Source organism: Homarus americanus, unplaced genomic scaffold, assembly GCF_018991925.1.
Source record: "Homarus americanus isolate GMGI-L3 unplaced genomic scaffold, GMGI_Hamer_2.0 scaffold4896, whole genome shotgun sequence".
NCBI classification, from domain to species: Eukaryota; Metazoa; Arthropoda; class Malacostraca; order Decapoda; family Nephropidae; genus Homarus; species Homarus americanus.
Window position 1 is genome coordinate 6683246 of NW_024749657.1, and position 10601 is coordinate 6693846.

Consider the following 10601-nt stretch of genomic DNA (forward strand, 5'->3'; position numbering starts at 1 on the left):
AATGTTTTTTTTTTTTACTGGGGAAAAAATATCGATCTAGGGAATTTTCACCATTTCCTTGATATAATTACGGGGAAAAGTATTAATACTAGGGAATCTTTAAAAATATAGTACCATTAATTTCGGAGGGAAAATATGCCAGGGAAATTTTTACCTCTAGGGAATATTCACCACTGCGTTGGTATTTTCACTTATATTCCAAAATCATAACTTAACTCTAACATCATGCCCCCCCCCCCCCGTAACTGTGAGGTGGCGGGGTGATCCACCACCATTATGGAAAGAAAAACTAAATATTTCTGGTGGAAGAATTTTAAGACTAAAATTTAAGTGAGGTGAGGTGAGGTTAGGTTATGGGGTGAGGTGGGGTGGTGTTAGGTGAGGTGGGGTGGTGTTAGGTGAGGTGAATTGTGGTGGAGATATTATTATTATTATTATTATTATTATTATTATTATTATTATTATTATTATTATCGTTATTATTATTATTATTATTATTATTATTATCGTTATTATTATTATTATTATTATTATTATTATTATTATTATCGTTAGTATTATTATTATTATTATTATTATTATTATTATTATCGTTATTATTATTATTATTATTATTATTATTATTATTATTATCGTTATTATTATTATTATTATCGTTATTATTATTATTATTATTATTATTATTATTATTATTATTATTATTATTATTATCGTTATTATTATTATTATTATTATTATTATTATTATTATTATCGTTATTATTATTATTATCATTATTATTATTATTATTACCACCTCAATACCCTTTAATGTCTTAATATCACCCCAACTTGTTTTTAATTCCATGTTTGTTTGTTTGTGTTACAGATACGAGGTGAGGGGCGTGAGGCCGTGTAAGGCAGGCCATCACCACATCTTTATCCCAGATCATCAACATCACCAGCTGGGTCTCCAAGGCTCTCTGAGAATCAAAGTTGGAGGCCAGTCACTGGTCTCCAAGGGTTAGTACAGGTTTGTATAATACCTTGGGAGAAAGAAACTGCAACTGTCCTCCACTAAGCCACGTCTCCCATGCAATACCCCGCCATGGCCACGGAGGACAGCGCGCCCCTCTCCTCGCCTAAGATGCCGGAGACCATGGCGGAGGGTCACGACGGGGAGAACCAGCCCGTTCCCCTCCAGAGGTGCGACACCCTGGAGAAGAGGCTGAGCGGCGAGACGGAGACCAGAGAGGAGAACACACGGAGACACACCCCAGACACCAAGACCTCGAACAATGTGTCTCCAGCCCCCAGTCCTCTCCTGCGAGTCCCCAGCCCCTTGGATCACACCCCAGATCGCAGTCCCCGTCACAGCCCCGCCCACACCCCGGAGGATGACCGCCCACACAGCCCGGCCGCCCACACACGCAGTAGAGCGCCGCTGGCCTTCTCTATTGACCGAATCATGGAGCCAACACCCAAGAGAGTGAAAGTGACAGAGGTGAGGCAGACAGGGGTTGACGAGTGAGGTAGACAGGGGGTGACGGGTGAGGTAGACAGGGGTGACAGAGGTGAGGCAGACAGGGGTGATAGTGAGGTAGACAGGGGGTGACGGGTGAGGTAGACAGGGGTGACAGAGGTGAGGCAGACAGGGATAATAGTGAGGTAGACAGGGGGTGACAGGTGAGGTAGACAGAGCGTGACAGAGGTGAGGTAGACAGGGGGTGACAGAAGTGAGGACATGTGACACTAACTAACTAAAGGAGCTCTTGTTTATCACCTTCTGTAAAAGTCGTTTTTTTGTTGTGATTAAGACCTAACGAGCGGTGCATAACAACCCTGGTGGTAGTTGAAGCATGTTATCTGTTGACTATACCAGACCTGATCTCTCTCTCTCTCTCTCTCTCATCTCTTCTTCCCCTTACTCTCTCTTCCTGTATACCAAAACACACGTACTTGGCAATCATTCACTTGCCCACATGATAAATAACACTGGTTAGAATCTCACGCCCAAACGCCCACAAGACCTGAGTGGGCCTGTTAGCTGTCACTCCCAATGACCCTCACTACAGCTACATAAACGCCGCCTCTCTGTACCTCCTGGTCTTTTAGGGCGTGAGGGGGGAGGGGGTAAGAGGGGGAGAGGGATGAGTGGGAGTTAGGTCTTAGAGGCAACTGGTCTGTAGAATTGGTCTTTGAGTCTTGAAATAGTATGGTCTTTTTTTTTTAAATTGGTATGTTACAGCGTTTGGGTTTCTAGATAGTGTTCCAAGAGTGTTTCTAGATAGTGTTCCTAGATAGTGTTCCAAGAGTGTTTCTAGATAGTATTCCAAGTGTTTCTAGATAGTGTTCCTAGATAGTGTTCCAAGAGTGTTTCTAGATAGTGTTCCAAGTGTTTCTAAATAGCGTTCCTAGATAGTGTTCCAAGAGTGTTTCTAGATAGTGTTCCAAGAGTGTTTCTAGATAGTGTTCCAAGTGTTTCTAAATAGCGTTCCTAGATAGTGTTCCAAGAGTGTTTCTAGATAGTGTTCCAAGAGTGTTTCTAGATAGTGTTCCAAGTGTTTCTAAATAGCGTTCCTAGATAGTGTTCCAAGAGTGTTTCTAGATAGTGTTCCAAGAGTGTTTCTAGATAGTGTTCCAAGTGTTTCTAAATAGCGTTCCTAGATAGTGTTCCAAGATAGTGTTCCAAGAGTGTTTCTAGATAGTGTTCCAAGAGTGTTTCTAGATAGTGCTCCAAGAGTGTTCCAAGATAGTGTTCCTAGATAGATCAATAATTTAATCTAGATCTTTGGTGTCAAATAGTAACTAGCTTAATGTTAAAGTGAGTGAGTGAGTGAGTGTGTGTGTGTGTGTGTGTGTGTGTGTGTGTGTGTGTGTGTGTGTGTGTGTGTGTGTGTGTGTGTGTGTGTGTTTATCATAGTTCATAATAATGTGTTTGTTTGTTTTCATGACTGCCGCAGGTAACTAAGGCCGCATCACCGCCGCCTCCGCCTTTACGCCCGCTAGTAGCCAGACGACCACTGGATCACGACCACTTCCACGCCCCCCACCGCAACCTGCACGACCCACACCGCGACCTGCACGACCCACACCGCGACCTGCACGACCCCCATCGCAATTTGCACGACCCTCGTTTGGCTGGGCTGAGAGCGTTGTACGACCACCACCGAGCCAAGGAACTACTGCACGACCCCCGCGCCAGGGACCTCTTGGCTCACTACCCGCTACTCTACCACTACTACCAGGTACGACGACTACTACTACTACTACTACTACTACTACTACTACTACTACCACCACTACTACTACGACTATTATTATTATTACAATCATTTACACTATTACTACCACTACTACTACGACAACCACCTAATCTACTACTACTACTATTACTATTACTACTTTAGGTTATGCTAAGTTAATTTAGGTTAGTTAAAGTTAAGTTAGATTACTTAAGGTTAAGTTAGGTACTTTTAAACATACGTCACTAATAATAAGAATAATGAGAAAAAGAACAACAAAAACAACAATAACAAAAGTAACAACAACAATAATAACAACAAAAGTAACAACAACAATAATAACAACAAAGGTAACAACAAAAATAACAACAAAAGTAACAACAATAATAACAAAAGTAACAACAACAATAATAACAAAAGTAACAACAACAATAACAAAAGTAACAACAGCAATAATAACAAAAGTAACAACAACAATAATAACAAAAGTAACAACAACAATAATAACAACAAAGGTAACAACAAAAATAACAAAAGTAACAACAACAATAATAACAAAAGTAACAACAACAATAATAACAACAAAAGTAACAACAATAACAACAATAACAACAAAAACAACAATAATAACAACAAAAGTAACAACAACAATAACAACAAAAACAACAATAATAATAACAAAAGTAACAACAATAATAACAACAAAAACAACGACAATAACAGCAAAAACAACAATAATAATAACAAAAGTAACAACAACAATAACAAAAGTAGCAACAACAATAATAACAAAAGTAACAACAATAATAACAACAAAAGTAACAACAACAATAATAAGATCAAAGGTAACAACAACAATAATAACAAAAGTAACAACAATAATAACAACAAAAGTAACAACAATAATAATAATAATAACAACAAAAACAACGACAATAATAACAACAAAAGTAACAACAACAATAACAACAAAAACAACAATAATAACAACAATAACAACAAAAATAACAACAATAATAGTAATAATAACAAAAAAACACCAACATGCCCCTTCACCGTGTACTCACCTCCCTCTTCTACAGGCAGGTGGTGTGTTCCCCTCCCCCAGTGTCGCCGACGGTAACGTCCCTAATGCCGCTGCCACCACCCAACAGCCACCACCGCCGCCCCCACATCCACCCGCCGCTGCCACCCACCTCAGCCCGGCGCCCGCCCACAGACTGACGCCCCATGCCCTCTCAGCCTTCACCCGTCTCGACCTGTTGAAGACCAGAGTACAGCCGCCCACCACCTCCACCCCCTCCCTTCTCTACACCTCGGTGAGTACCTACTGCCTGCTTAATTAAGGTTACCTGCTTTTAATTACAGTACATGCTTAATTATAGTGACCTGCTTTAAATAAACAACTTATAATCACTCCTGGGGAAAATTTGTCACCAACTCGCTCGCTCACTCACTCCTTCCCTCACTCATTCAAGAGGTTAGTAACTTAACACCTAGTACTCAGGTGTTAACATCCCAGGCAGGTGAAGCACCACTAACCAGGAACAACTATCATTATATGCGAAAACTTTCCTCCCCCAGGCGGCGACGAAGGCAACGGCGGAGTCCCCTGTGCCGCGGCCGTATGATCTCTCCATGACGGGTGCCGCAGCTGCCATGTCCCGAGTGTCCGCCACCCTGGCCTCCTCCACCACCTCCTGCACCTCCACCTCCCCTAGGGGCGTCATGGATCTCAAGCCTCTGCCGTCTGTACCTCCTGCAGTGTCTCCCGGGGCGCCTCTCCCTGCCTCCAGTACAGCAGGAGGAGGAGGAGCACCGTCGAGGGTGACGGGTACCCCCTCCTCCACCTCCCCCCGCGCTGACTCTCACAACACAGGTACGACAACAGGTAACATTAGGGCCCTGGGTCACAATACCTGTGTAAATACTCCTACGACTTATAAATACTCTGTGTACTATTTAATACTATATCATAAAACCACAAACATATTCAACACGAATCTTATCAGCCTCCATTTTCACCGTCAGGAAACGCCGTCAGCGTCACGTCTCCGCCTCTACCTGGTACCGGAGGCGTTATAGCGCCCACAGGCACCACCAGCAGCACTCCACTACCTCCCCCAGCAGGCAGCGTCACCCCCGACACTGCCACCACCACCAACACCACCACCAGCGACTCTACCACCACGAGCAGTAGTGGCGGGGTGGTGACGGTGGGCGGCGGGAAGAAGAGTGGTGGTGGCGGGGTGGGTGGTGTGGGGGCCGGAGGAGTGGGCAAGGCTCAGAAGACCTTCACGTGCCCAGAGTGTGGCAAGATCTTCAACGCCCACTACAACCTCACCAGACATATGCCCGTCCACACCGGCGCCAGGCCCTTCGTCTGTAAGGTGAGTTTCTTCACACATGTTTCCCTCACACCTCATATACAGCCTCGCCGGCGCCAGGCACTTCGCCTTTAAAGCGGTGTGGTAAATAATATTGTGGTAGAGATAAGGACTTGACTGTGGTACTAACTGTGGTGGTGTTGCAGGTGTGTGGTAAGGGGTTCCGGCAGGCGTCGACGTTGTGTCGCCACAAGATCATCCACACGTCAGAGAAGCCCCACAAGTGCCAGACCTGTGGCAAGGCCTTCAACAGGTGAGAAGTCTGCCAGTTTAACTCATCTGGCAACACCTTATAGATAAATAATTCTCAACAAGCCTTACGGTGTTAACACCTTTGTACATTTGCTTAATTCAACAAAAGATCTTTCCTTTTTTAATCATAACATTTGGTCCAACAACAGACGATCATTACTGTACCCAACTGTGAGGTAATGTTTTAAGTGTTGCTGCTGACAAATAACTGTTATATTTGATGACTATTCTTGTTCACTTTGTTAAGGTAGTTTGTTCCTTCCTATTGCCTCCGACTCTTGGGAGAATGTTTATTGACTTATGAAGAGAAGGTAATGTTGTCGTCCTCTGGCAGGTCATCAACACTGAACACACACGTCAGGATCCACAATGGTTACAAGCCGTACGTGTGTGAGTTTTGTGGCAAGGGTTTCCACCAGAAGGGCAACTACAAGAACCACAAGCTGACCCACTCTGGGGAGAAGGCGTACAAGTGTCACGTGTGTAACAAGGCCTTCCACCAGATCTACAACCTCACCTTCCACATGCACACACACAACGATAAGAAACCCTTCCAGTGCTCCATCTGCGGCAAGGGCTTCTGCCGCAACTTTGACCTGAAGAAGCATATGAGAAAACTCCACGACAGCACGCACTACACGTCTACGTCGTCTCCGTCGGTGTCGCCCGTGGCCGAGGGCAGCATGAGCTCGAGCCCCTCGGCCCCGTTACCCCGACAGTTCTCTGTGCTGCCGTCTTTAATGGGTGGCGCCACCTCCCTCCCCACCAGCATGGCCCTGGGCTCGCTCTCCCATCCCCCGCCCACAATGCCGCCGCCCCTCCCCGCCCACTTCATGAACCCATTCCTCATCGCCCCTCCCGCGCTACCACCCACCTCCACCGCGCCCTACCTTCACAAGATACCGTCCTTGTTAGGCTGATGGCTGCTGCTGGCTCACCTCGCCGCCACCGCCGCTGCCACCGCTTCCTGACCCACACGACTACACGTCAACCCGCTGTGCTGTTCTCTCTAACGTGAAGCCAAAGACTCCTTCAACGATGCCATAAAAGAGAGAGCTGTTACCCTTAACCTGTGATGATCTGTGGTGACGCTTGACCCCCAGTTACCATGTTGGTGTTGATGCCGCGCCACACATCACCTGGTGGTCATGAGGCCCACCACTTCTCCCACTAAAGCAAAAAAAGAAAATTCTGTTTCTTTGCCTCGTCAACAACAACCACCAACGTTAATTACCTGAGACCTCGCTTAACCTCCCCTCCCCCACCCTCCCTACACCCTCAGGAGCACGGGCGGGCGGCAGGAGGCTAACATGAACAGACTTCACTAATTTAATTACCCAACTCATCATCAGTGAGAGAAGTTGAGGAGCACAAGTTATCCCTCACGTGCCGCCCCACCTAGTGCCCGTCTCAGCCCTCTCCTGCCCTCACACCTCTCCTGCCCTCACCCTCTCCTGCCCTCACACCTCTCCTGCCCTCACCCTCTCCTGCCCTCACCCTCTCTTACAAATGAACGTGGCTGAGGAAGACTGCTGTGAGTGTGGTCATACCTTGTGTCACACCACCGCCTCCCTTGTGTCACCCATCACTGTGTTCATGGAGGTTTCTTATTACCATCACGACAACTGACTGGTAACATCGGGAATGATCTCACAGCGACAAGGCTTTGTTGTTCCACTGTACAAAGAGTGCCACTGGTCACCATCAACAAAGGGGGATCACTGGAGAGGTACAAATGGAATGAAGAGAAACAGTAGCGGTGGAGAGGCGCAGTGGGAATGAAGAGGAACAGTGGCGGTGGAGAGGCGCAGTGGGAATGAAGAGGAACAGTAGCGGTGGAGAGGCGCAGTGGGAATGAAGAGAAACAGTAGCAGTGGAGAGGCGCAGTGGGAATGAAGAGGAACAGTAGCGGTGGAGAGGCGCAGTAGTAGTGGGTCCTCCGTCAGGTTAATAGGAGATAAGGTCGGTCTCTTCTACAGGAAAAAAAAAATTAGTTACGGTGCGACGTAAACTCAACCAAAGGTAAACAAGACTGGTGTACAGGTGTTAAAGCTGCAGGACAACGGGGTGTAGGTGTAGCGACTCCCAGTGTGTTAGTTAGAATAATTTGAGGAGGTTCATACACAGAGGACAGGAAGCACACCCCCTCCCCCCACACCAGGGAGCACAGTGTGAGGGTCAAGAACACAATTGGGGGCTTCATCTCCCTTAATTGGGCCTAATCTCCCTTAATGGGGTCTGATCTCCCTTAATGGGGCCTGATCTCCCTTAATGGGATTTGATCTCCCTTAATGGGCCCTGATCTCCCTTAATGGGCCCTGATCTCCCTTAATGGGCCCTGATCTCCTTTAATGAGTCCTGATTTCCCTTAATGGAGCCTGATCTCCCTCAATATGGCCTGATCTCCCTCACTGGGCCCTGATGTGCCAAGCATGAGGGAGCCATCTCGCCCCCGCACCAAGAACTACCGTCATGGTTGTTATCACGTGTAATTATTAGTGTCAAATATAGGTTGTTATGTTGTCATTGTTGGCATGCTGTTGTGTCCTCATAGAGCTGTCTAGTCACTTGGTTATTATCAGATGATGTACATAATGTGTATAGGATCTATGTGTATATGATGTGAATATGATGTATATAAATATATATTGTAGGCTTTGGTGGATCGCTAAACATTTTATGAGTGACCAGTGTTGTCGCTGTCTCCCGGAAGTGACGTCATCAACATGGCTGCCACAGGTGTCATTGTCTCTCGGAAGTGACATCATCAACATGGCTGCCACTGTTGTTACCTCCTGGAAGTGACGTCATAAACATGACTGGCTTGTTGATCTTGTTCCAGAAAAGTACAAGTGAGCAGATGACGGTCAGCTCCAGAGGTGTGATGGTCAATTCATGGCGCCAGAGTTCAGCCATGACACACACACACACACACACGGGGAATATAGAGACAGATTATGCTTTTAATGTTCATTCTTTTAGCCAATGCCAGGCGAGAAATAATATTACTTTTGTAAACACTTGTTCCAGCCAATCACGGCGCACTAGTCAAGGGAGCATGCAGTACTACGTCATCTCTTGAGCTGAACCTATCGCAGAGCAGACTAGTCATGACGTAATATATGCAAAAAATAATTAGGCTAAACCAACCACATAGAGCTAAGCTGGTGTGACGTCATAGACTTCAATTTCTGTGCTTATCCAATCACAGTGAGCTATGCAATGACGTAATATATTTGCATCCAATCATATTTCAAGCCAAGAAATGATGTAATCTGTATGTAACCAATCACAGTTCAGGCTAAGGAATGACATAATGAATCTGTCAGTATCCAATCAGAGTGCAAGGCTCAGGAATGACGTAATCTGTCAGTAACCAATGAGAGTGCAAGGCTAGGAAATGACGTAATCTGTCAGTAACCAATCAGAGTGCATGGCTAGGGAGTGACGTAAATCCTTGTGTCATCCGGTAAAAGGAAGTATACATTCTAGAGGCGATTCCCCCGGTGTTTAGCGCCTAGTACACACAAACACACACAAACACCGGGGCCAGTTGGTACAATAAAACTGATTACAGCATTAACCAACTCTGTTTTATTGACCTTTCCTTCACCCGCCTCCAGTTTAGAGCGGATTGTGAGGGGTGATTCTTTTTAAGCCCGCGCTCCCTCGTCTACAAAAGATACACACGACAACCTACTGGCCATATACTACACCACCCACCCACACACACACACACACACACACTCTCAAACACACTCACACACACACACACAAACAAACAGGCTTTTAAACGCCATACCAAAATCCAGCTCCTGGTCTGTCAGAGAGGAAATGTAATTGAAGCGTCCTGGATCCCACGGTGTTAACGAAAAAAAAAAAAAAGTTGAGCTAACCTGGCTGGGTCCATCAACGCCTCTCTTCCTGCTGCCACAAACTGTAGCATTTTCCGTCCTCACAAAACGCGCAATACACAAAATAAAGAGAAAATTTAAAAATATGTAATTCATCTGTCATGGATATTTTATGCTCCAGGGGTTGTTAAATTGCAACCCCCTTCCCCCTCCCCCCCTCCACCTAACCCCCGAAAACCTCTGCCACCCTTTGGTGTATCGGTAAATCTGTTTCACTTTTCGGAAAACATTATTCCACGCTGGAGCACTCGGCGCCCTCTCCCGCCTGTTAATTCTCACAGCCTGCCACCAACTGCCCACCCACCCAACTCTAACACTCTACCTCTCTCATACAACCTTGATAAATAACCTATAATTTACTATAATTTATCTATGTGTTCCAGTGTTATAGTGTCGTAGCATCAGGGGTAATATGTATATGGTGGGAGATATGGTGATGGTGGAATAAAGTGTTGAGGGAGAGTGTAGCAGCGTGCGGCAACTCGGTAATCCATTCTTTTTAATCCAGACGACCGGCTAGGGTGTGAACTCGAATGGGCGGCTGCGTCCGAACCTACTGTACCCTCACCACGTCCATTTTTACCTCGCTCATATTTTACTCGTTATTTCTAGTTATTTGTTATAATTTCTTTCTAAATCTAAGACTTTGTTTATGTAAGATAACTAGTAGGAGGGATGAGTGCATATCAGGGGGGAAGTATTGATCACTGGTGCTGGGGGTTATGGTCGCTCTGTGGACAGTTCGGACGTGAGAAGATCTGCGGGCCCCGGACACGAAGATTATGCGATATTAAAACCTTCGTCCATTGATTCCACCGCGTATTA

General features: G+C 45.6%; 1 protein-coding gene across 1 annotated transcript in view; it reads left to right on the plus strand.

Moving 5' to 3' along the window:
* The window catches only part of LOC121853493 (zinc finger protein 628-like), a 73560-nt gene extending 63990 nt beyond the window's left edge, over positions 1-9570 (plus strand). Inside the window, exons 2-8 of the mRNA XM_042347642.1 lie at positions 868-1482; positions 2942-3226; positions 4306-4542; positions 4808-5102; positions 5255-5613; positions 5757-5863; positions 6197-9570. Of these exons, the coding sequence (XP_042203576.1) occupies positions 1072-1482; positions 2942-3226; positions 4306-4542; positions 4808-5102; positions 5255-5613; positions 5757-5863; positions 6197-6782 (2280 nt within the window). The 5' untranslated portion in view covers positions 868-1071 and the 3' untranslated portion in view covers positions 6783-9570. The remainder of the gene's footprint in view (positions 1-867; positions 1483-2941; positions 3227-4305; positions 4543-4807; positions 5103-5254; positions 5614-5756; positions 5864-6196) is intronic.
* The last annotated feature ends 1031 nt before the right edge of the window (positions 9571-10601 follow it).